The 26,282-nt window shown below is 50.1% G+C and overlaps 1 protein-coding gene across 5 annotated transcripts in view; it reads left to right on the forward strand.

Annotated features, from left to right (window-relative positions):
* The window catches only part of LARS2 (leucyl-tRNA synthetase 2, mitochondrial), a 167,953-nt gene that overhangs the window by 126,655 nt on the left and 15,016 nt on the right, over window positions 1-26,282 (forward strand). For all 5 annotated transcript variants that reach the window (XR_006214756.1, XM_042978749.1, XM_007088398.3 and 2 more), the window contains 5 exons: window positions 10,757-10,857; window positions 13,578-13,760; window positions 15,191-15,360; window positions 17,563-17,640; window positions 21,053-21,164. Coding sequence is in view for 4 of the 5 variants with exons in the window: in XM_042978749.1 (XP_042834683.1) it covers window positions 10,757-10,857; window positions 13,578-13,760; window positions 15,191-15,360; window positions 17,563-17,640; window positions 21,053-21,164 (644 nt within the window). In the remaining variant the exon portion in view is untranslated. The remainder of the gene's footprint in view (window positions 1-10,756; window positions 10,858-13,577; window positions 13,761-15,190; window positions 15,361-17,562; window positions 17,641-21,052; window positions 21,165-26,282) is intronic.

A 26,282-nucleotide genomic window follows, 5' to 3' on the forward strand; every position in this document is an offset into this window, starting at 1 on the left:
ATTTTTTCGTTCTTTCTTTTTTTAAAAATGTACTTATTGTTTATTTACATCCAAGTGAGTTAGCAGATAGTGCAACACTGATTTCAGGAGGAGATTCCTTAGTGCCCCTTCCCCATTCAGCCCATCCCCCCTCCCACACCCCCTCCAGGAACACTCTGTTTGTTCTCCATATTTAAGAGTCTCTTCTGTTTTGACCCCTCCCTGTTTTTATATTTTTTTTGCTTCCCTCCCCTTATAGTCATCTGTTTAGTATCTTAAATTCCTCATATGAGTGAAGTCATATGATATTTGTCTTTCTCTAATTTCGCTTAGGATAATACCCTCCAGTTCCATCCATGTAGTTGCAAATGGCAAGATTTCATTCTTTTTGATTGCCGAGTAATACTCCATTGTATATGTATCCCACATCTTCTTTATCCATTCATCCATCGATGGACATGTGGGCTCTTTCCATACTTTGGCTACTGTTGATGGTGCTGCCATAACCATGGGGGTGCATGTGTCCCTTTGAAACAGCACACCTGTATCCCGTGGATAAATGCCTAGTAGTGCCATTGCTGGGTCATAGGGAAGTTCTATTTTTAATTTTTTGATGAACCTCCATACTGTTTTCCAGAGTAGGTGCACCAGTTTGCATTCCCACCAGCAGTGCAAAAGAGATCCTCTTTCTCCGCATCCTCGCCAACATCTGTTGTTGCCTGAGTTGTTAATATTAGCTATTCTGACACGTGTCAGGTGGTATCTCACTGTGGTTTTGATTTGAATTTCCCTGATGATGGGTGTTGTGGAGCATTTTTTCATGTGTCAGTTGGACATCTGGATGTCTTCTTTGGAGAAGTGCCTATTCATACCTTTTGCCCATTTCTTCACTGGATTATTTGTTTTTTTGCGTGTTGGGTTTGATAAGTTCTTTATAGATTTTGGATACTAACCCTTTATCTGTCATCTGCAAATATCTTCTCCCATTCCATCAGTTGGCTTTTAGTTTTGCTGATTGTTTCCTTTGCTGTGCAGAAGCTTTTTATCTTGATGAGGTCCCAATAGTTCATGTTTGCTTTTGTTTCCCTTGCCTCTGGAGACGTTTTGAGTAAGAAGTTGCTGCGGCCAAGGTCAAAGAGGTTTTTGCCTGCTTTCTCCTCGAGGATTTTAATGGCTTCCTGTCTTACATTGAGGTCTTTCATCCATTTTGAGTTTATTTTTGTGTCTGGTGTCAGAAAGTGGTCCAGGTTCATTGTTCTGCATGTCGCTGTCCAGTTTTCCCAGCACCACTTGCTGAAGAGACTGTCTTTATTCCATTGGCTATTCTTTCCTGCTTTGTCAGAGATGAGTTGGCCATACGTTTGTGGGTCCATTTCTGGGTTCTCTATTCTGTTCCATTGATCTGAGTGTCTGTTTCTGTGCCGGTACCAAATACTGTCTTGATTACAGCTTTGTGATACGTCTTGAAGTCCAGAATTGTGATGCCTCCAGCTTTGGTTTTCTTTTTCAGGATTGCTTTGGCTATTTGGGGCCTTTTCTGGTTCCATACACATTGTAGGATTGTTTGTTCTAGCTCTGTGAAGAATGCTGGTGTTTTTTTGATAGGGATTGCTACGTCTATTTCTGTATTACTCTTGGTTAGCGTTTGGTTAGCCCTGTCCTCCCGGGAGGGATTTGAGGCTACTGCCACTCCCTGTTGTTTTCATTTCTCAACCCCCTGGCCACCATCTAAGATAGTTATCTCTAGGAGCACCTGGCTGGCTCCATCAGTGGAGCATGTGACTCTTGATCTTAGGGTCGCAAGTTTGAGCCCCATGGTGGGTGTAAAGATTACTTTAAAAGTACTCAGGGGCCTCACATGCGAGGAATTCTGTCGACTCTAAGCACTGGATTCACTCTGTAATTCTGGCTAAGTTTCATCAACTTACCACAAAGTCTTATGTAGTTCTAATATTCTTTCCTGCTTTCTAAGTGAGTCCTGGCCCTCTTTCACACTTGCACATTTAGGTCTGTACTCTGAGGTTTTCATGGATCTCTTTACCCTCCACCAGAAGCTGGCCTCCGGGCTGGGTGTGCCCCCACATGGGACAGCACGTGTGCTGTTGTGCATCAGAAATACCAGGTTACTGGGGCGCCTGGGTGGCTCAGTGGGTTAAATGGCCGACTTCGGCTCAGGTCATGATCTCACAGCTCAGGAGTTCGAGCCCTGCGTCGGGCTCTGTGCTGACAGCTTGGAGCCTGGAGCCTGCTTCAGATTCTGTGTCTCCCTCTCTCCCTGCCCCTCCTCTACTCGTGCTCTGTCTCTCTCTGTCTCAAAAATAAATAAACATTAAAAAAAGAAAAAAAGAAAGAAATACCAGGTTACTGATCAAGCCAGAATCAATGTCCCCGGGAGATTTGCCAAAGAAGATACGCAAATGATGAAGAGGCCTACTCTAAAATGCTTCCCTTGCTGGTAGTCAAAGAAATACAGTGAAACAGAAGTGAGGCACCATTTTCCGTATAGCAGAGAGGCTGGGATGAACAGCGTCCCCTGTGCTGCGGGAAGGCCGTTTGGAACAACCTTTACGAAAAGCAGTTTGATGACATACGGCGAGAGCCTTGGAAACATTCACACTTTTGGACACACTAATTGCACTTCTGGAAACCTAGCCCAAGGGAATAATCAGAAATGCAAACTTAGGCACCCAACTGTACGTGTGTTATTTCAAGTAGCTACACGTTTAGATATGCCCTGTCGCCCCCACATTCTGAGAAAGAGTGAAGAAAGTCTAGCCCCTGTACAACTCTGTAAAATTATATTACGTGGAATGTTTAGTAACACGGAGAAATGCATCTGAAGTACCTAGAACTGAAAAAAAAAAAGCACGATACAGAATCATAGATGCAATTTGGCTATATCTCTGTATTTAAATGTACACACGCATGTATACACATACGCAGAGCGAGAGAAAAGACTAGAAAAAAACTATGCCAACATGTTAACACTAGTTTCTCTGGAAGGTGAACTTATTGGTGATTTTCTTACTTTTTAAGGCACTCCTGCTTTTTTTCCAGGGTTTTTACAGTGATTGTATAACCTTATAATAGGAAAAAAGAATAAAAAAAAAAAAAGCAGTCATTTACAGCCTAGATTCAGAAGCAGGGAAGTACCCTGGAGGAGGTTCCCCGGGAGGAAGTACTCAGGGGAGGGCTTTGGCTGTGGCTGGACGTCCCCGGGACGGAAGCCGCAGGGGCGTGCTGCAGAGAGGGACATACCCAGCTCATCCCTGAACTGCAGTAAGGAAGCCTGTCTCTCCCTCTGTAAGGGACAGTGGTGAGGGACGGCGGTAGGCCCAGGAACCCTGTTTTTGTTGCTCTTAACTGCACCTCTGGGGAGACACCACATTCCCCGAAGTGACATTCTCCCTGTGGTTTGTTGTCAACCAAGAACAGTGGCCTGCTGATCACTGAGAACGCCACGGGCTCCAGTCCCCCAAGCTTTTATGTGTCTCTCTGATCACACCAGAAATGAGCCTTGGGGGAAAAGGAAGGGAAGAGAAACTTACCTTGGGTCTCACCGTATCAGTAAGGGCTCCTTCCATGCTGCTAGCTGGTTGCTAAGAAATAGAAATGGTAGTATTTTTTTAATGTTTGTTTTTGAGAGAGAGAGACAGAGAGTACAGGCAGGGGAGGGGCAGAGCGAGGGGGACAGAGGATCTGAAGCGGACTCCATGCTGATAGCAGAGGGCCGGATGCGGGGGGAGATCATGTGTGACCTGAGCCCAAATCAGACGCTTAACGGACCAAGCCACCCAGGCGCCCCTAGAAATGGTAGTATTTTAAGAATGAGCTATTGCTTAATGCTCCGACCCTGGCTAATTATGTGATTCTGACGGCCCTCAGCACAGGGCAAGGAAGAGGAAGTTTGCAAAATCAGTCTGAAAAGTTGTTAGAGATTGTTTTCAGAAATCCAGGGCTTTCTGTTTTCTTCTTTCCAGATCTATACAGGGGCCGGCTGACCAGGTCAGGGAGTGGGCAGCGGGCTGTCCAGGGCCTCCTGAGTAGGTGAAATGTCATCCGCAGTGGCTAGTTGGGGCTCTGACGAATCCTGGGATTCTGTTAGCTGCATCCCAGTTAGTACATTCCTTTGTATACAGTGATTTTTGATTTTTTTATATAAGGGCACTTAAAATAGCCTATCAATCCATGTTCTGGAATGCCTTATTTATCCTAATAATTACTGGCCCTCCCCACCCTGCCCTTCCACCTGCCCCCCCCCTTCCCACCTTGGTGGCACAAAGGTGGCTTTCCATGACCAGCCGTCAAGGAAGTACCGAAGAGAACATCACTCCCCATCATTCTGCTCGCACATACCTGTGCTGCAGCAAATGCGGGGTGGTATTTTTTTTTAATTCTTTTTTTTATTATTTATTGAGAGAGAGAGAGAGAGAATGCAAGCAGGGGAGAGGGGGCAGAGGGGAGACACAGAATCTTAAGCAGGCTCCACGCTTAGCACGGAGCCTGACATGGGGCTCAATCCACGACCCTGGGGTCATGATCTGAGCCAAAATCAAGAGTCGGATGCTCAACCGACTGAGCCACCCAGGCGCCCCTCTAGGGGTGGTATTAAAGGCGCAGCAGGAAAGCGGGGCCAGAGCAAAGAGCGCGGCGTTGCCTCCATGGCAGTGAAACCAGCCGGGCCCCCGCAGGCAGAGACCCTGCGTGACGCCCACCTTTGATCCTTCTACGCCAAAGGGGTTTCGGGGTGGTTTCAGATCTTTCACTTCCTTATAAAGCCCTCGGCTGTACACGGTCACTGTGATGCATGAGTAGCTCAGTTGCTTCTGCAAGTTTGTCCCCGGTGCCATTTGTCGAGTGAATGAATGAGCACGTAGGAAATACGTTACACTGGCTGTGAATCTTAGTAATGAGCTCGGCGATGGTGTGAACGCTGCTCCCGCGGGACCGGGTTCCGAGCTCAGCGGGGCCCTTGACGTCCTTGTCCCTCGTTCCCATGCACCTCACGCCTCCATATCACACTAGAGCGTCCTCCTTATGGCGTTGATGGTTATTTCTGAGCATGTCTTGGCCCACCGTTTTACTGTAAGCCTTCTAACCGCAGAGTGCTCTGTACCCGTTTGTGGCTCAAATACACGTTGAATGAATACACAAGTGTGGTTCCTCATTCTGAGCTACACCGGCTTCAGCCATGAGAATGAGAACCGGATTCCCAAGGTCCTGTGGATCATTCCCTGGCGCCCTGAAGGGTGGGGGATGGGGGGACCACTGGGGAATGAGCAGGGAAGTGCCCCTTCCACCGTGAAATCCAGTGTAAACTTAGCTCTTGGGCTCTTGGGACCCTACCCCCCCGCCCCCCCGACTCGTCCCCTTGCTCCCACCCACCTTCCTGCGAGCTTAAGTGGATGGAGTCTGAAACCGCTCACTGCGCCTCTCTCTGCAGAAAAGTCACGGCCCCACCTGGGAGACATAATGTCCCGTGCCTGCTCTTTATCGGCCTTTCTCCCTCCACCTCGTGTCCCTCTCCACGTTGTCCCCGCCTCTGCTACTGGCAGCTTTATTTCTCCTCTCGTGGAAACGGCGTTCATTTAGCTCAAACCAGTGAACGATATCAAGCACCCGCCATGAACTCAGCACCGGAAGGAGGCTCGGGGGAGGAGGGCAGAGGAGCAGCCTCCTTGAATACATAATAAAATTTGGTATCTGCCGGGCCCAGCTGCCGGGACCACACCGGACACACCGCCAACGGCCAGCTCTGGGGACAGCCTCCAATGTGTACAGGCCCCTGGGATCCCTCGCCCTCACCTGGAAAGGGTTAGAAGTGGTTTTGAAACAGGCAGAACTAATCGATGGTGTCAGCGGCCAGGCTGGTGGTGACCACGGTGGGGAGGTGGGGCCTTTGGGAGGTTGGTCACGCTCTGTGGCCATCACAGGTGTGCTTATGTTGTGAAGATTCATCAGGTTTTACTCCCAGGATCCGTGTACTTTTCGATATGTGCGAGGCACTTTATTTCGAAGTTTACTTAAAAAAACAAGAAGAAGAAGAAGAATTGGAACCCATGGGGCCCCGAAGAGCCTCTGGAAAGTAGGGCCACGTGCTGGCAGGTGCAGTGCCGTCCGTTCCCAGAAGGTGGCAGCATCGAGCCACCTGATAACCTGCAGAGGCCAGAACAGGATTCCTGGGTTCTCACCACCCCCCCCCCCACCCCACCCCGGCCCCCTCTGGAGGCTAAAAGCTCTGTGGATTGTCACCATACTGCTCAGCTTTGTCTTTGGGATCCAGATTATTCCCTCCCTCCTTCCACCCTGATTTTTAATTTCCCCTAAGAGCTACCAAAGCCGTTGCACTCAGAGTGGGAAAGGAAAGGAAAAATCTCAAAAACTCGTGCAGACAGTAACAGAAATTCATCCCACTGGCACCAGGCACCGAGGAGAGAAAGCAACGGTCTGTTTGTTTTTGTTTTGTTTCTGTTTCCTGTGAGGCTGCAGCATGAAAAACTAATCTGAGGAAGATTCCAGCCTGAGAGGTGACCCGGTGCACCCTGAGTGCAGGCGCAGATCAGCCCCGTGGACCCCACCGATGCTCCGCGAAGCTTGGCGGGGGCAGCCCTTCCTTGGGGAATACTGGCTCCGTGTGCCTGGTGCTTTCGAGTGTGTTTGTGTCCAGTCTGTTTCTTGACCTGCCCAATAAAAAGTGGCCATATGACTTGATTTTGTTTTAAAACTGTTGCCGTAGAGCGAATGGGATGGGGTTAAAATCCTGGAATCGGATGGAAGGCAAAGGTGGCTTCCAGAGCCAGCAACAGCAGCCACCCGCGTCTTCCACCTGTGTCCCACCGTCCTTTTGTCTGAATGTGCATATTTATGAGTTCGTTCACCCGTCCACGTTTTCACCACGTCTCCTTTTTGTTGTTGTTGTTGTTGTTTTGAGCTTGCCTGTTGGGCACAGCACTCAGTGCCGGGGACAGAGGGAAGACCAAGGGAGTAAAAGTCCTTACCGTGATGGGCGTAGGGCCAGATGTGGACGGTCTTTACGTTGTAATCACGGCACAACCCGGACACGCTTCTCACGTGGTGTGTCCCAGACGCCGCGGGATACAAACGAGGGCCTGGGGACGTGTGCAGGGGACAGAAGCGGCCACCCAGAAAACGGAATGCCTGAGTTCAGAGGTGCAGGGCGAGTCCCGGCTTCCCCGGGGAACGCAGGCTGAGACAGCATTCCTGCCAGGGGGCACCTGATCCTGGGGAGCGTGACCTGTTCTGGGGACAGCCAAGTGTGCGCGTGACCTCTGCGAGGAACAAGCAAGTGGGTTTAAAGTGTCAGAGACACCAGGCAGGTAAACAGGGCTGATGGCAGAGGAAACCCCGCGCTCAGTCTGTGGGGTGCGGTTCTCTGAGCTTCCTGAGGAGAATGCAGACGGGGGTCCTTGGGCATCAGAACCCCGGCCTGCTCTGGATAAAGCCTGCGTCGCCCGAGGACACAGGTCCCTGTGGCGTTTGTGCAGGTGTTCCGGGAAGCCGCAGACACGACTGCTCTCCCTTCAAGGCGCTTAGTTATTCAAATGCAGTGTAAGATCCAAGGGCATTTGATTGTTAAATAATTTGTCCTGTTTTTCTGTACAAAAGACTCCTATTTCCTAGGAGTCTTGATGGGACGTGAACCGTGGCACCAAAGGATGCCATTCTGCCAACGTGACTTTGCCGGTGGAATGTCATGAGCGTGGTGGGAGGAAGGCAGCCTTCTGAGTCGAATGGGTCTATTATTAAGATGGGTTTTAGAGGCTGGACGATGATACGATGACTTCTGTGCACACGTGGGGTTTGTTCCAAATTAACATGGGAGCATGCCGGATGGCCCCTGTGACGCTCAATAATAACACTGAATAATTTGCACAGTTGTGTAACATTCGACTTGAAGGTTATGCATAGTGGGTCTTTTCCACCGTGGAAAATACCTCAGGGAGCCTGGGCGGCTCGGTTGGTTGAGCGTCCGGCTGTTGATTCCAGGTCCGATGTCACCATGGTGCAATCGAGGCCCGTATTGGGCAAAAAAAAAAGGGTAAGAAAATCCCTCACCACCACCCCCAACCTCGCGTGTGCTCCTGAGATTTTAAAATATGAAGGCTGAGAATCCCTTTTTCCGAACTGGCCCTCATCTCTTTTCCGGTCGGTCTATCCCGTGCTACCCCCTGAATCCCCTGGCACGTTTCCCCTAAACCGCACCTGTCCGCACAGCCGTTGGACAAGGGTCCTGTTAACTTGACCAAGCCAGCTCCTACCTACGACGCCAGAACAACACTTGCAGTCTGCTGGGCCTCTGAGGTCGTGTGGTTTTTTTGAACTTCTCAATAACAGCCGCCTCGCGTCAGTGACCTTGAAGCACCCACGGGTTTGTCTGTTGAAAGGTGCATCGTGCGGCTGGTGATGCTTGGGAAGAACGTGGCTCCCGCCAAATGTGCCTACCTCTCAACAGATACGGAACGCGCACGCGTTACCAGCACATGTCTCCGCAAATCGTTCTTGGAGTTTGGAATGGCTCTTGCTCTCGTGCTTTACAACGGAATCAGGTGGCTTCTTCAGAATAAACCGTTTCAAATCGGAAATCACGTCATTTCCCCGTCATTTCAGTGTAAGGGTCAGCCTGTCCTTGTCCCCTTCCGAGAAAAAGTTTATATTGCAGTATTCATCCAGTAAAAGTGACTGAAACCATTTTTTTAGGAAACAGGCACTATAAACAAATTATAACCCATGGGCACCGCAGACTACTAGAGAGCCGTTTAAAACCGAGATAGGTCTGGGGGCGCCTGCGTGGCTCAGTCGGTTGAGTCCCTGACTTCGGCTCAAGTCATGATCTCACGGTTTGGGAGTTCGAGCCCTGCATTGGGCTTGCTGCTGTTATCACAGAGCCTGCTTCGGATCCTCTGTCCCTCTCTCTCTCTCTGCCCCTCCCCTGCTCGCTCACACGCGCCTCCTTCTCTCTCTCTGTCTCTCAAAAATAAACATTAAAAAAACTGAGCCTCTTTCCATAATTTGACTACTGATGAAAGCTCTGCTATAAACATTGGGGTACGTGTGCCCTAATGAATCCGCACTCCTGCATCCTTTGAATAAATTCCTAGTAGTGCTACTGCTGGGTCATAGCAGGTTCTATTTTTAATTTGTTGAGGAACCTCCAGACTGTTTTCCAGGGTGTTGATGGGGGTGGGGGGCGGTGAGATAGGTGATGGGCATCGAGGACGGCACTTGTTGGGATGAGCGCTGGGTGTTGTATGTAAGCGATGAATCATGGGAATCTACCCCCCAAAACCTAGAGCACGCTGTATATACACTGTATGTTAGCCAACTTGACAATAAATTATATAAATAATAATAATAATAATAAAACAAAAAGTGAAAACAATTACAAAAGGAAAAAAACTGAGATAGGTCTATATGGACTGTTGTGGAAAATCCATTCATATAGTTAAATGAAATACCAGAGTCATATATGTAAATTATGATCTATTTAAATCTGCCAAAATTATACAAAACTATATATATGTATATACACATAGGCATTCAGAGAAGTTTCCAGACGTTTCCAGGTGTATTTACCATGCTATTAATAACAACCACCTCCTCAGAGGGGGGTAGGCCTAAAAAGAGGAGGTTCATGTTTGAATTTGAACAGAAAGTCTATATGCGTGGTTAATCTGTAGGAGTCAGTGTTGTTTTTTTTTTTTAAGAATGTAAGCGGTCACTGTGTACAAGGTTGATGGAAAAGCAGCCTGCTTGAGCAGAGCCCCGACTTAAACCTCCCTGTGTCCCCTCGAGCCCCTCCTGATGCTGGACTCGGCCTGTAGCTGACATTAGTGTTCTTTAAAATTTCCAAGTATTGGGGTACCTGGGTGGCTCAGTCAGTTAAGTGTCGGTCTTCGGCTCAGGTCATGATCTCACGGTTCATGAGTTCGAGCTCCGTATCAGGCCCCTCTGCTCTCAGCACGGAGCCTGCTTTGGATCTTCTGTTCTCATCTCTCTCTGCCCCTCCCTTGCTTGCGTACTCTCTCTGTCTCTCTCAGAATAAATAAATAAACTTAAAAAAAAAAAAAAAAAGCCGGGGGAGGGGGTGGGGCCCCTGGGTGGCTCAGTCGGTTGAGCGTCTGACTTCAGCTCAGGTCATGATCTCACAGCTCATGAGTTCGAGCCTCGTGTCGGGCTGTGTGCTGACAGCTCAGAGCCTTTTGGACTCTGTCTTCCTCTCTCTCTGCCCCTCCCCTGCTTGTGCTCTTTCTCTTTCTCTCTCTCAAATACAAATACACATTAAAAACTTTTTTTAAAAAGAACTGCAGCAAATTTAAAAATAAAATAAAATTCACAAGTATTTTCATGCAATCATTTACTGTAATCTTACCAACAAGCCTTTGACAGATTTTTAGTGTTTCCACTTTTCAGATAAGCAAACTGATGTTAAGAACAAGTAAGGGACTTGCCTTGGCTCATAGAATTCATTGAGGAGGAGAGAGATTCAAATCCAGGCCTTCCGAATCTGAAGCCTAGTGTTCTTTCCACTTCGACAAGTAGAAAGTAGCTAACACCTGCCGATCTGACTTAATGTTCTCAGTCACTTCTTTATAAGGAGCTGTTTGCTCCAGTTGGATTTCCAAGTGGCATTGGCCAGACTACCTGCTTTTATGAAGAGCAGTTTTCTCTATCCATCAGCCGGAAAGGCTTCTATTGCTGTCTTCTGGATGCTTCAAATCCCTACCAATCGATTTCTTTTCCCTTTATCTTTTCTCAGAGAGCCTTTTCATAAGCTGCTGGCCCAAGGCCTTATCAAGGGGCAGACATTCCGCCTGCCGTCTGGACAATATCTACAGAGAGAGGAAGTAGATCTCACAGGTGAGAATGGCCCATCGGTCCCTTCTAGGTACTCGGGGAGAACGAGGCCAGGCCTGAGAGCCATTGACAAAAGCAGGTGCTCGCCCGGGCCTCGGTGGGGTGGGAAATCCCGGAGAGGGCCCCGTGGGTCTCAGGTCTCCAGGCCTGCTGTGCCTGGTGGCCAGTGCCCTCTGAAGGCTGGGGCTGGGATGGCCACCTGCTCCTCAGCCCCAGCCCCATCCGCTGTCCGTTCGCTTCTGGAAGGGTTTTCATTTGTACACAACAGAGTCAGCCCGGGCATCACCTCGTGCCCTTGCTTGTGTTTGACAGCCTGTCTCAGGGACAGAGTCCCCAGGTCCAAGAGACACTCTTCCAAGCCTGGGACACTCCCAGCGTTTCTCTCTAGGTGGTCTCTAGGCACGTGTCGGAACCCCGGAGCAGCCCCACCCAGCACTTCCCTGTGGAGCACCTCTCCCCGATCGCTGGACCTCCCTCTTCTTTCAGTGCTCCCGAGGCTTTCTGCTGCCGTCTGTGTTTTCACTCTTCCTCAGGGGTAGTTCCTCTTGCCAGATCTTTAGGTGGCACGGTGAGGATGTCGTGTGCACCCAGCATACCCTTGAAATCAATGACATGTTAGAAAATGGGGGGGTGGGGGGAGACAGAGAGGCAACTGTGAGAAAACCCCAGAACTCTGGCCATTACGTTTAGAAAACCCAGTGCACAATGGATGAGATCATGTAAACCCAACAACCCCCTAATGGTAGGCAGCCTTCCAAACCAAACACTAGAGAGAAGGTTTAGGTGGAAGCCATCAACGGAATTACCTAATTATGCAGTAATTTATCAGGGTTTGGAATGGTCCGTGGGACGGAAAAAAAGCTTGAAAAGAAACTGACAATATTTCTCCAACAGGGACCAGAGGAGAAAGAAGCCAAATCCAGGGGGCATATAAATTTCAGTTGTTAGTGAAGTGCTCTCTGTGTCATGGGCAGGGCTGCCGTTGTACGGCTGTGCAGTTGGTGCACTGCTCAAAGGCACCCAGCCTAGGGGGTGAGCAGGGCCCGAGATCCAGCCTCTTGCCAAACCATATACCTCAGGGCCACATTTGCCAAGAGAGGCACCTTTTTCTAACTTCTCAACTGTTGTGCCCGGATAGATGCCTCTTTCGTAAGTTGCACAGTAGTGCTGGAAAGAGTAGCTAAGCCCGGAGGAGGTGTGCAGGGTAAACGGAAGCAGTGGTTCCCTGAGCCTCACTGCAGCCTGGATACAGCAACTTCAGTCTCCCTGTGCTCTGATGTCATGGGGCCAGGCAGTGTTGTGAGCCCCTTTTCCCTTCCCACGTGGACTTGCCCCCTCGAAAAAACACTTGGGTCAACGAGGCCAGCCTTCCCTCTCCTTAATGGACGTGCTTCTGCGGAGTTAGCTTTTGGGTACACACATCGGCCCCTTGGGACTTTGGTTGCGGTCAGAGCTGGGAGTGCTTGTCTAGAAGGAACAGAAACACGCCCAAAGGCAGGTGGACACAGGACGTAGGGATATCACCCGAAGCCAGCTGTAGGGGCTCCAGCCGGGCCTCGCCGCGTGCAGGCAGTCCCCAGGCGCCACCCAGATGCCGGGCCTAGAACTTTCTCTTCTTCCCTTCCCCGCCCCTATTTGCTCTTCCTCCTCCTCTCTGTTCTTCTGCCCTGTTCTCCCTCCTCCTCCAGGCTGGGCTTCTGTTCCCCCTGACTTCAGGTTACAAGGTGACCTCGGGGACCCGTGATGCCACGTCCTGCCCCATCTCCTTAGGACTTTATGGTTCCAGCGCCCAACAACATTGAAACGGGAGCTTCTGTCTCTTAGTTGCGGTTCCTGGGAGAGCCCTTAGCCTTCCCAGATGTCCTTCCTTGTCCCAGCCCCCGGGGCTCGGCCACACGCTCACCTCATCCAGACCTAGCCATGTAAGGCCTTGTCTGGCCCAGTGGTGTGTGGGTGGGGAGGAGACACTCCGGGACAGCAGGCCGTGGCGGGCGGGCACCACAGGGCACACCGCATTCAACAAGAGCCCGGTGAGGTGAGCCCGCGGGTCCCGATGGTGCGAGAGCATGTTTTCGGTGACTGACGTGACCTCTCGGGGCGCTTTGCTGCTCTTGAGACCCTGACCGGTCAGCTGCCGACTTCCAGGGGAGACCCCGAATCCCTGAAGGAGACGGCAGAACGTGTGGGCCTCTGTTACCCTGTTTTTACTTTGCCTTCTGCATGTAACTAGTTTACTTTGAGAAAGCGGGACGTTGCTTGGTCTTGCTCTGTGGTTGCGAAGAAGCTGGTGCGGGCCGCCCTGACTGTGCCACGTGCTGCCGAAGGGAAGGGCTCATGGGGCGCGGCGGGCCTTGCCTTGCCTTGCCTTGCCTTGCCTTGCCTTGCCTTGCCTTGCCTTGCCTTGCCTTGCCTTGCCTTGCCTTCCCTTGCCTTGCCTTTCCTTGCCTTCCCTTTCCTTGCCTTCCCTTGCCTTCCCTTGCCTTCCCTTGCCTTCCCTTGCCTTCCCTTGCCTTCCCTTGCCTTCCCTCGCCTTCCCTTCCCGTCCCGTAGAAAAACATTTTCTACGATGTGTCACAGAGGGAGAGAAAGAGGAGAAAGAGGCGTGTCGAGTGAATGAGTGGGATTCTTCAAGCGGACGCTTTTAATGGCTCTTAGTGGACGTGCTGTTGCGGAACCCGTTCTGAGCCGCACGTGCCGTCCCCGTGTGTGATTTTGGTGTCCAGGGTCTCTTCCTGTTCACGCAAACACGAAGGAGACGGTGGAGGTGACGTGGGAGAAGATGAGCAAGTCCAAACACAACGGGGTGGACCCCCAGGAGGTCGTAGGGCGTTACGGCATCGACACCATCCGGCTGTACATCCTCTTCGCCGCCCCTCCCGAGAAGGATATCTTGTGGGATGTGAAGGGTAAGTCCCCTCCCCCTTCCCGGCCCGCCTCCTCACCCTCGGTTGCCCAAGGAGTTTCGAGGAAGGAAACGTCTTGGCCGAAGACAGCAGCGAGGGTTCTAGGAATCCGCCCCGTAAAGCGAGGAGTGGTCTGTCCGGCATCCTGTACCTCAGACCAGCGTCCTCAGACCAGCGTCCCCGGAGGTGACGGGCCTCACAGTCACTGGAGGAGGCTCGCAGCAAGTGCGGCTTCCCAGTCCTCGCCCCTGACCCGCTGACGGTGTCGGGGCGGGGGGGGGGGGGTGCCCAGGAACCCGCCTCCGCCAAGTCTGTGGCGTTCTGACTCAGGTTCCACCAGGACCCCTCCTGAGAACACTTCCTGGGAGCCACGCTGGCTTCCAGGCAACCCCGAGGCCCTCTGTGGCCCACGGAGGCCAGTCCCCTCTCGATCCGCCCTGAAAGGTTTGTTCTGGCGGATGAGTCCAGAAAACCCTGCCCGGGGCCTGCTCCTGGGGTTACCTGGGACTTCCTCCACCGCCCACAGCCGCCGCCCCGTCCCCCTTAGGGGAGATTTGTCTCTCCAGAGCTGTTTAGATCTGAAAGGGCATGAGGTAGAATCTTCTAGGGTATCTGGCTATCCCAGAATAAACGGTCCAGTGGTCACTCAGTTTTCTTCCTGTGGTCTGCCCCACGCGCTCTGGAAAGAAGTCAGAGGTGCTGGATCACTGTCTTTTTAAAATACATAGATATTTTTTGGGGGGGGGGGGAGAGAGAGAGAACAAGAGAACGAGTGGGGGAGGGGCAGAGAGAGAGGGAGACACAGAATCCAAAGCAGGCTCCAGCCTCAGGGCCGTCAGCACAGAGCCCGATGCGGGACTCAAACCCATGAGCCTCGAGATTGTGACCTGAGCCGAAGTCAGACGCTTAACCGACTGAGCCACCCAGGCGCCCCCGTCACCACCTTGCTCGGCGAGCCGTTTCCAGTGATACGTGTGGTCTGGAGCAGTAGTCACTAGTCACGGGTGCCGGTCCTGGAACTGGGTGCGTTGGAATCACCGGGGACCTACAAAGTGCAGGTGCCGAGGCTTAGGTTCTGTGGGGACACCTTTGTGACCGCAGGCCTTCTGAAGCGGGGCAGCTGGGCACCGAAGCACAGCCTGGCCCAGATTTCTGAGCTTGTCGTGGGCCGGGGGCCGTCGGTGGCCACCCTGAGGGGCCCTGCCGTCCGGTGCTCTGAACGCCTGGGGCCCTGGGATGTGGCGGAGTCAGTGCCGGTCTGACTTCCCGGACTCCACCAGCCAGGGTGGCCCCTGCAACCTGCCCTCGGGTCACTCCGTCGGGGCGCCGCGAAGTGTGTGTTCAACGCACAAGTGCGTCTCTGGGCTGGGGCACAACTAGATCGGTCACTCGTGCGTGTGTCTTTCCCGTTCTCGCTTCCCGGCTCGAAACAGCTGACGCCCTCCCCGGGGTGCTAAGATGGCAACAGCGTCTGTGGGCCTTGGTGACCCGCTTCATCGAGGCCAGGGCTTCTGGGACACTTCCCCAGCCCCAAGTGCTGAGTAACGAGGAGAGAGCCGAGGGCAGGAAGCTCTGGGAGCACAAGAACTCGGTCATCTCTGAGGTGAGGAACTTTCCGGGGATGCTGGTTCATTCTGGGCAGGAGCGCTGATGATGCACTACACGCGAGGCGAACGGAAACACAGGTTCAAGGTTGAAAGGGGCCGGAAGAGACCGCTCTTCGGCCTCCTCACTCCACAGATGGAGGCAGAGCTGAGGCCCAGAGACCAGGCTCCTCCAGGCTAGACGCCCGGCAGAGGGGGGACTTGGGCGCCCGGGCACTTTGTCACACGGCGTCTGTGGGAGCTCTTGTGGCTTCACTTTTGCACACACGCGATTTGTTCGTGTTACCTTCTTAGAGAATAATATTTTATTGTCCAAGCCACCGTTATTTTATTTTTCCTTTTCTAAAGATTTTATTTGTAAGAAATCTCCACACCCAGCGTGGGGCTTGAACTCCCGACCCCGGGATCAAGAGCTGCGTGCTTTACTGACCGAGCCAGCCAGGCGCCCCTGAATTCATTTTAAAAGATGCTTCACTGATAACAAATCCCTGTAAATGTTTAGCTAGGAGTTTGCTACCACACCGTGGCATTTGCCTTTTTAAGAACTTTGTGGAAAGAAATGTCACATGTCTTTGAAAGAAGGCATTTAGGAGATCCAAAGGCATTTTTTAGTGGGTACGAGACACCCCAAATACTCCTTAGGCTGAAGTTTTTCTTTTCTTTTCTTTTCTTTTCTTTTCTTTTCTTTTCTTTTCTTTTCTTTTCTTCTCTTCTCTTCTCTTCTCTTCTCTTTCCTTTTCTTTCCTTTTTTCTTTTCCTTTCCTTTCCTTTCCTTTCCTTTTTCTTTTTTCTTTCCTTTTTTCTTTTCTTTTCCTTTCCTTTCCTTTCTTTTCTTTCCTTTTTTCTTTTCCTTTCCTTTTCTTTTCTTTTCTCTTCTCTTCTCCCCTTCCTTCCTTCTTTCTTTCCTTCCTTCCCTCCTTCCCTCCTTCCTTCCTTCCCTTCCTCCCTCCCTCTCTCCCTTCCTCCCTCCCTCTCTCCCTCCCTCCCTCCCTCCCTCCCTCCCTCCCTCCCTCCCTCCCTTCCTTCTTCCCTCCTTCCCCCCTTTCCTTCCTTTCTCCCTCCTTCCCTTCCCTTCCCTTCCTCCCTTCTTTCCTTTCCTTTCCTTTCCTTTCCTTTCCTTTCCTTCCTTTCTTCCCTCTCTCCCTTCCTCCCTTTCCTTCCTTCCTTCCTTCCTTCCTTCCTTCCTTCCTTTCTTTCCCTTCCTCCCTCCCTCTTCTTTTCTTTCTTTCTTTTCTTTCTTTCTTTCTTTCTTTCTTTCTTTCTTTCTTTCTTTCTTTCTTTCTCTCTCCCTTTCTTTTCTCTCTTTATCTCTTTCTTTCTCCCTTTCTAGAATTGCTGGTTTGAACTTATAAAGTCAGCCAAGGTCACTTTTCTGGACTCTGGTAACTGATGACATTGAAGGCACAGGGTTTTCATGAGGCTCTGGGTCCAGCATGGTCTCATTCGGTGACACTTCTTCAACTTTTTTCCCGTCCCCTCTTCTCTAGTGCAGAGAAACAGAGCTCATGGAATTGAATTCCATGATGTGAGTGGTGCCTGAATGATTGTTTTCATACCACATATTTCCTTTCTGGATCTGGCACATTCTTCGGTTCTGTCAGATCATAGAACTGGGTCACTTAAACAAGTTGGAAACTCTTAACATCCTTAGATGTGTTGTTTTTCTATATTCTTGGCCATGGTCAAAATTGAAAAACGCACAAACAGGAAGAAGCTGACAAGTCCTATTAGTGTTTTTATGTTGAGTCCACATTTGAAAATGCAAAACTCACCTTCTCCTGTCTCCTAATAACCTTTATTGTGAATGAAAGTCACGGAGCCACAGAGGAGCTACATCCTTCACCCCATCTCCGGTCCACTGTTGTTTTGAGGCCTCCTCATCAGCAGGTCCTGCCTCCTGCTCGGCTCGTTAGCAGCGTTTAAAGTCCCCACTGCGAGGACCAGCACGGCCCAGATGTGGGGGAGCGGGGTGCTGAGTAGTGGAAACGGCATTGACTCCGATTTAAAAAATCTTTGTGCCGATGAAACATTATCGTGATTATTCGAGACAGTGAATCCATTTGTAAATACCTTTGCAAGCTTCATGCAGGTCACATTTTTGGGGTCGTCCGTTTGTTTTGTCGTTGTCGTGTTGTGCTGGTTTTTGGTGGAAAGCTTAAAGAGATGTTGAAGAAAGTGTATAATTCAACTTTTACCGATAGGTGACCGCCCATTTCACAGAGGACTTCTCACTGAACTCGGCAATCTCTCAGCTGATGGGATTCAGCAATGCCCTCCTGGTAAGTGGCCCTCTTGTTCTCATCTGCTGATAGCACAGGAGGGCAGGTGGCTTCCCGCCACATGCTGAGGTGGCCTGCAGGGTGCCGGGTTGCGGACAGAGAGCAGCACCGTGGTATCATCCCCTCGGTGCGGCTCTCTTATCTTAAAGAAGCATTTTTTTTTCCCATAGTCACAACCTAGTTTTAGAGCTGGAAGGTTCTTTTTTTTTTTTTTTTTAATTTTTTTTTTTTTAACGTTTATTTATTTTTGAGATGGAGAGAGACAGAGCATGAACAGGGGAGGGGCAGAGAGAGAGGGAGACACAGAATCCGAAACAGGCTCCAGGCTCTGGGCTGTCAGCACAGAGCCCGACGTGGGGCTCGAACTCACGGACCGTGAGATCATGACCTGAGCCAAAGTCGGACGCTCAACCGACCAAGCCACCCAGGCGCCCCTAGAGCTGGAAGGTTCTTAAAGATGGGCCCAAAATAACTTTAAAAAAAGGGAGGGGGACACCTGGGTGGCCCAGTCGGTTAAGCGCTGACTTCGGCTCACGTCATGATCTCACGGTTTGTGGGTTCAAACCCTCCTGCATCAGGCTCAGGTTGTGGGTTCAAACCCCCTGCAGAGCCAGCTTGGGATCCTCTCTCTTCCTTTCCCTCTCTGCTCCTTCCCCCACTTGCGTGCTCTCTCTCTCTCCCCCTCTCTCTCTCTCTCAAAATAAATAAACTTAAAAAAAAAAAATTCTCTCGCCCAACGACTCCCCTCCCTCCTGCCCCCCCCCCCACCATGGTTTGCCTACGAGGACCTGACGCCCAGGGAGGTTAGATGACGTGTCTGGTCGTTTAGTGACAAATCCATGACTGCATAAAACTTACCATTTTTAGTGTGTTAAAACATGCCACGTTCAAAGGTAGATAAAAACTGGGGAAAACATTTTATAACAAAAATATCGGACATAAGGCTTAAGATTCTCAATATATAAAGAGCCCTTCACATACGAATATGAAATACCTAACCCAAAAGCGGTCAAAGGAGGTGAAAGGAGGTAATTCACAGAAGGTAAGATAGAAATAACCCGTAAACTTGGCAGAAGAAAGTATTTGCCTCACTAATTATCGTGAAATGCAAATTAAAAACGCGGTGCTATTTTTTTTTTTTTTTTTTTGCCTATCAAATTCGCGGAGACTTTTTAACATAAAGTCTGTGCTATTACAAAGGCAGTGAGACGGTGTCACACATCAGCAGTGGCCATGGTTGATGTAACTTCTCCAGGAAGCGCTTTGACTTTGAGGTCAGTAGTCCTGTAGTTGTTTATGTCCTTTGATTCAGGGGTGCCCACTGGCCAGCGACTCGCAGTCACGGAGACATAGAACCCCAGCTGTCCTCAGAAGGGAAAATCGGGAAATGACTCCGGTCGTATCAATGAGAAGGAAATACACCACCGCCATTCACACTGTGCTTTCCAGGAATACTTAGTTTCAGAAACTGTTCGTGATACAACAGCAAGGAAGAACACACGATACAAAAGTGTCTATGTGATAACAACTCCAGTCAAGCCAAAGGGCATATGGGCAGATGTGGAAAGTCCCGTATTTTTGCATTTTTGGAGACCGGGATAAAATACATCAGTTTTCTTCTAGGTTGGATGGACAATGCATGAGTGATTTCGCGTTTCCGAAATTTTCTTTGCCGAGTGTGTGTGATTTTTTTAATTGGGAAAAAATGGCAAATATTATAGAAAAAAGAAATTAAAAATGAAATGCCTACTCGCTGACAGTTCCATCTACAGCCCTTCTGGTTGACTCTCTCTGTACCCTCACCCATGGAATTAGATTCCAATCTCTTAGGCTGTTTTGCAAAGATCATAGAGGCTTTTTTTTTTTTTTTTTTTTTTAATGTATAGGGGCGCCTGGGTGGCTCATTCGGTTGAGCATCCAACTCTCGATTTCAGCTCAGGTCATGATCTCGCGGTTTGTGGGATCGAGCACCGCATCGGGCTCTGTGCTGACAGCATGGAGCCTGCTTAGGATTCTCTCTCTCCCTCTCTGCCCCTCCCCAGCACAAGCCCCCCCCCCCATATAAATATATAAACATTTTTTTAAATGTACAGTATTTTGTGGGGGGCTTCTGGGTAGCTCAGTCAGTTAAGCATCCAACTTAGGCTCAGGTCATGATCTCTCGTCTCGTGGGTTCAGGCCCCACATCGGGCTCTGTGCTGACAGCTCAGAGCCTGGAGCCTGTTTCGGATTCTGTGTCTCCCTCTCTCTCTGCCCCTCCCCCATTCGTGCTCTCTCTCTCTCTCTCTCTCTCAAAAATAAACTTAAAAATTTTTTTTAAATGTAGAGTATTTTTGGCCTCTCTCTACCTAGCAAAATATATATCATGGGGGCTTCCTCCTTTTAATTTTAGCAAACATCGTAAAATTAAACCAAAATTGTTTTTGTCACAATTGTTTTGTGAACGTAGACTGGAGTGCCACCATCTCGCCAGGCTGGTTTTTATCGGGACTCGCCCAGCGTGCCTCGACAACCGCCAGCCTCTGGGAAGCTCAGTGATGTCCTTCCCACAGCCACGTCGGGATGGCCCCTCTCCTTCCCCGCCGTCCTTGGACCACACTCGCCAGTTCACACCCTGCTTTGCTCGCCACCGTCCCTCCCCTGCACCCTGTGACACCCTTAATTCCTCTGTCACTTGTCTCCCCGGTTGATAGTAAACCCCTTGAGGGCAGAGACTGTACCTTTCTGGACGTTTTATCCCCAAAGTCCAGCATAGGGTGGGTACCCCGTAAATTAGATGGGCGCGTGGCTGGGTCACCTGGCTAGCTGCACTGCAGGAAGAAACTGGGTGTTTACAGTAACTGGCAAAGCTGTTTAATAGAAGGAGGACCCCTGAGACCCCCGAGGGGGCAGAGGGACCCCTGTGCTAGACATTTGCACGTTGCGAAACCCGTGAGCAAGTCCGTGTGCGTGTCTCACGGGCTCCGAAGCACCTGGGAAACCCAGCAGAGCAGCTAGGCGTTGAACTCTGATTTCAGACAAAGCTGGATGCTCGTGGGAGCTGCGTTGCTTGGTTAACCACCTACCTGGGGGCAGGTTACTCTCCCCCCGTGACCCTTAGCTGCTTCATCCGCCAGGTGGGGGGAAGAACACTGCCCCCCAGCGGTAGCTGTAGGAATCAGATGAGTCAGCCTCAGACTGAGGGCGTAGTACGTGCTCAGTTAAGAGTGGTGTCTTTGCTGTTGCTGCTGCTGCCCTCCTTGTCATACTAGGGTTAGATGGGGGACATTCTTCGTCCAGAGCAAACGGATGGCCAGGAGGGTTGCTGCTTGCCTGCCCGTGTCTCTGGACTTCAGATACATGGATGGCCTTCCTTCCCCAGGCTTATTCTGTGTGCCTCGGTGTTCTCACATTGTTCTTTTCTCTTCCCCAGCAAGCCTCGCAGAGAGTCGTTCTCCACAGCCCCGAGTTCGAGGACGCTGTGTGTGCCCTGACCGTGATGGCTGCCCCGATGGCCCCTCACATCACCTCGGAGCTCTGGGCAGGTAGGTGGGCGTGTCCTCGTCTGACCCGTTACTGCTAACCAGGATGTGCTCCAGCCTCTTCTTGAACACGACCCGGGGCTCAGATGTCCTCAGGCGTGGGGTCCGACATTTGGCATCCGTACCTGGGACCCCTCTGTCTTGTAGTGGGAGTGGTGGGACTTCTGCGTGGTCACCCCCGCCAAAGGGGAGGACACTTCTCCGCTTCGGCACTCTGTGCCCAGACGAATGGGAATATTGGCGTCACCACGGAACTCAGTGTCCCGCTCTCCCTATATCATGACCCCATGTTATCTTTTTAAGGTGGAAACTCGGGTTTAGTCCCACTTTATGGATGGAGAGCAGGGCACCTGGAATTATGGTTGCGGATCTAAACCTTAGTCGCTTAGACGGGGATTCAGGCTCTCCAGCAGCCCATTATTGCTGAACTGGGCACCGAGGCGTGTCCCCCTGCCCGAGGCTCAGGTGAATCAGCTGCAGAAGCCTCTGCCCCTCCCGCCCCCCTTGGAGGTCCTAGTTCTGGAGCCTTGGGGAGTGACTGGAGGGCCTGTTTTTAACCACCTGCTCGGTGATTCTGATGTGCGGGCAAGCAGGGGGACTGTGGCCCTCTGCTGTTAAGACCTGGCCCTCACATGAAAGCTTAAGGCAGGACCTCATGCACTTTTCCTCTCGTAAGGGAGCCCCATGAGAATGTTTTTCAGGGCCCATTGGTCATTCTCAAAGGCTATCGCTAGAAATACTTATGTCCTCTCCTTTTAAGAAATAATTTAGGGGCGCCTGGGTGGCTCAGTCGGTTAAGCGGCCGACTTCGGCTCAGGTCACGATCTCGCGGTCCGTGAGTTCGAATCCCGCGTCGGGCTCTGTGCTGACAGCTCAGAGCCTGGAGCCTGTTTCAGATTCTGTGTCTCCCTCTCTCTGACCCTCCCCCGTTCATGCTTTGTCTCTCTCTGTCTCAAAAAAAAAAAAAAAAAAAAAGTTAAAAAAGAAATAATTTAAACATTCTTCACACTAAGCTGCCTTCAGTAGTTAATTCTTTCTTTTCCTTGTACTCATCTCTTTTTTTTGTTAATTTTGATACGGGATTACCTCTTCAGATGGTATATGAGGTTCATCGTGGGTTCCCATTTTCGATTTTTGGACACTTAGACCACTTATAATTATACAATATCGTTTTAAAAGTTGAACAGCTATGTTTGTGTCCACATGCAAAATCATTTCCTTAAACACATATCTAGACATAATGCTTGCTCAGAAGGGACATAAAATACCCCTTGAGAGAGCGCAAGCGGGAGGGGGGCAGGGGATCGGAAGCGGGCCCTGTGCTGACAGCCGCGAGCCTGACGTGGGGCTCGAACCCACAAACCGTGAGATCGTGATCTGAGCCGGAGCCGGATGCTCAACCGACTGAGCCACCGGGGCGCCCCAAAATACTAAGGCTTTTGAGATGCATTTTCAGATCAGCTTCCAAAAATTCTCTGGAGCGCTGGCGAAGCTGCTCGGACGAGAGCATCCGTCACGATTCCCGGTGTTTTGCAAGGACTTTGCAGTGCCTCTGTGGTAAACTCATCCCGCATGCTGGAACAGCCCCGCCTGGGCCCACTCCGTCCCCCGGAAATCCTGAGTGATACCCTCGCTGAGCCTTGGCTGCCGCGAGGGTGAGCGTCGGGGCCGCACGCCTTCCGTGGCCAGTGTGGGTGGTTAAGTCTTAGAGGGGCTCGGGCCCCTGGGCCTTGGCCTCAGTGTCAGAGGCCTAGTGTGGCCTGCGGGGACGGACTCAAGACGGAGTGTGCGACACAGCTCGGCCGCCCTCTACACGGGCTTCCTCCAATGAGGTTTCCCCTGGTTAGCAAAAAATTCACTTCCGAGTATTTCTAGTTTGAAAACGAGACACATCTGTCAACATTTTGATTTTTTTTTTTTTTTTTTTTTAACCCGTAAACGTTTTTCATGACTGCATTAATTGTCCACAGGCATGACTTTGGTAACTGTTCCAGTCACGTGTGTAACACTCGTTCCCATCATCCACTGTGGACAATTCTGTGCGTAAATCTGTGTTCCCGCTTCACAGGATGTCCTTGAAGCGGGAAGGTTAGGAATGTTTTCAAGACTCTTGATGTATGTCGCCAGATTATTTTCCTGAAAAGTTATCCCCGTTTCCACTCCACGCCTGTTTTTCAAGCATATGTTCTGTTTCACTGATTTAATTATTGGATTTTTCCATACGGTTTTAACATCTGGTGGGCTAGCCTCCCTTCATTTCTTTTTCATAATTTTTTTAGCTCCTCTCACCTGTTTTTTCTTCTCAATAGAACTCTGGTATAATTTTTTTAATGTTTATTCATTTTTGAGAAAGAGAGAGACAGAGCACTAGTGGGGTAGGGACAGAGAGGGAACGAGACACAAAATCCAAAGCAGGCTCCAGGCTCCCAGCTGCCAGCGCAGAGCCCGACGCGGGGCTCGAACCCACAAACCGTGAGATCATGACCTGAGCTGAAGTGGGACGCTTAACTGACTGAGCCACCCAGGTGCCCCTGATTTTATTATTAAAATGCTTGGATCTTGATTGAAATTTGGCTAAACCTAGAATTAATTTGGGAAGGTCTCACATTTTTACCCCTTCCAGACTTCCATCTGATCTGTCCCTACCCTCCCCCATTTTCTTTAAATTTTATTTTTAAGTAATCTCTCCACCCAACATGGGGCTCAAACTCACAACCCTAAGATCAAGAGTCCCACACTCTACCGACTGAGCCAGCCAGGCACCCCTGCCCTTGTCTGGCCCTTTATTCTAGACTTCCTTTGTGCTGAGTCAAGTTTTGTAGTATTTTTCATGTAACTCCTGTGCATTTTTTTTTTTTTTTTTTGTTCATTTTTGAGAGAGCAGGAGAGGGGCAGAGAGAGGGCGGGGGGCGGGGCGGGGGGGAAGACAGAGGATCTGAAGTGAGCTATGCGGTGACAGCAGAGAGCCTGATGTAGGGGATGTGGGGCTTGAACTCACCAACCGTGAGATCATCACCTGAGCTGAAGTCAGATGTTTAACCAACTGAGCCACCCAGGTGCCCAGTCCCATGCATTTCTTAAGATTATCCACAAGTGGGTTTTTTGTTGTCGTTGTTCTTGTATTTTGTCCACACTCTTGTGACTGCAATATTTTTTCTTTTACAATTTTTGACTGGTAATGGCTGGCATGTAATTTTTAAAATTTATTTGCATACTTATTCTCTGACCCAGATTCCCTTCCAATTTCTCATACGTTGTGTAAGGGGTAAAATCCTCTTAGATTTTTTAGGATGCTGTGATCAGCAAATAAGGATAAGTATTGTCTTCCTTTCTAATGGTTAGAAAGGTCTCCGTGTGTGTGTACGTACTGCTTAGAAAACCCTACAGGTCGTTCAAGAATGCTGGTGCCAGACAGCCCTGTCTCACTTCCAGAAGGAAAGGGAACTAATGCGGGGCGCCTGGGTGGCTCAATCAGCTAAACATCCGACTTCGACTCAGGTCATGATCTCACGGTCTGTGAGTTCGAGCCCCGCATCGGGTTCTGTGCCGACAGCTCAGAGCCTGGAGCCTGCTTGTGATGCTGTGTCTCCCTCTCCCTCTCTGCCCCTAACCCACTCGCATTCTGTCTCTGTCTCTCAAAAATAAATAAACATTAAAAAAATTTTTTTTTTTTAAGCAAGGAAACACGCTTCCCTGTTGGGCTTGATGTTGGCTGTGGATTGAGGATAGATATTCCCTATAATGTTAAGGAAACAGCTTTCCGTCCTTGTTTTCCAGAACTGATATTAGGAGTGGGAGCTGTATTTTACTTAACATCCATTCTTCCAGTGTTAAGGTGTTTGTATCATTTGCTTTTAACTTCCGCCTCTGCCCCGTTGATATGACTTAGGTCCAGTTAATCGATTGCCTAATATTAAGCTCTCCTGGGGTGGATTTCTCTTGACCGTGGTGTTGTGGACTTTTAACGTACCGTTAAATTCTATCTGCTAGAGTTTTATTTAGAAATTGGCCGTTATTCTCCTGAGGAAGACCAGCCTTTCTCAGTAGGCGTGGTCAGGTTTAGAAATGAGGGTTTCACCGACTTCACCCGATGAATTGTGTTGGTTTCCTTCTGTGTTTTGCCTTGTCTTAGAACATACTATAAAGGATGAGTCGTTTGCCCGTTCTTTGCGGAATAGACAGAGTGCCCCAAAGGGAGTTTGGTACAGGCCCTGCTATGCTGTTGCCGTATTATGCAGCCTTTTCTTATCTCCTGGGGAAGGAAACCTGGCTCTTTCATTTAGCATTGGCGACCGCATTACGTTTTTTAAATGGCGTGCTGTTCACTCTTTCCTAGTCTTCCTTTGCTCTAAAGCAAACCAATCTAACTTGCAATAAACTCCCTCTTATCCTGGAATATACATGTCTCTTTCTTTTACCTTCTTTGTCCCGCATTCTCTGTTTTCCTCCCTCATTTCGTTTCTCCCACAAAAGAGTAAAGTCAGTGGGATTTGCCGAAACCCCCTCCTTGGGTGCCCCTTCAGTTGCATTGCCCGCGGGAGGGGGCAGACCGGATCTACTCTCCCCAGGGCCCCCTCCCTACCAGGCAGGTCTTAGGATACGAGTATGCACTGTGGGCGTGGCCCTGCCAGTCTGTCCCTTCAGCTTTGCGACAGGATCCTCAACAGACATATGCTAAAGTATTGGAATAGAAACGCCTGTTCTAGACCTTGCTCCGTGATTCTCCCTACACAGCACACGTGGCTTTTGTGAGCTGTGTTACAAGTACGTATAGCTTGAATCTTAGTTTTGCTACAGTGTTTCATTCAGTCGGTTTATAGAGCATGTATTATGTGCCACGCTCCGTTCTGGGGCATCTGTGGGAGAGCTGGCGAGGGCCTTCTAGTTAAGGTCTTCCCTCAAGCTTTACAAATTTATGGCAACTAATTGTGTTTTTGTTTTTAATGTTAATTTATTTCAAGAGAGAGAGCGTGTGTGTGCACACAAGAGCAGGAGAAAGAGAGAGAGAGAGACTCCCAATGGGCCCCGTGCTGTCAGCACAGAGCTCCGCGCGGGGCTCAAACCCACGAACCGTGAGATCGTGACCGGAGCCGAAATCAAGAGTCAGACTCAACCGACTAA

The sequence above is a fragment of the Panthera tigris genome, chromosome A2 (genome assembly GCF_018350195.1).
Source record: "Panthera tigris isolate Pti1 chromosome A2, P.tigris_Pti1_mat1.1, whole genome shotgun sequence".
Taxonomy (NCBI): Eukaryota; Metazoa; Chordata; class Mammalia; order Carnivora; family Felidae; genus Panthera; species Panthera tigris.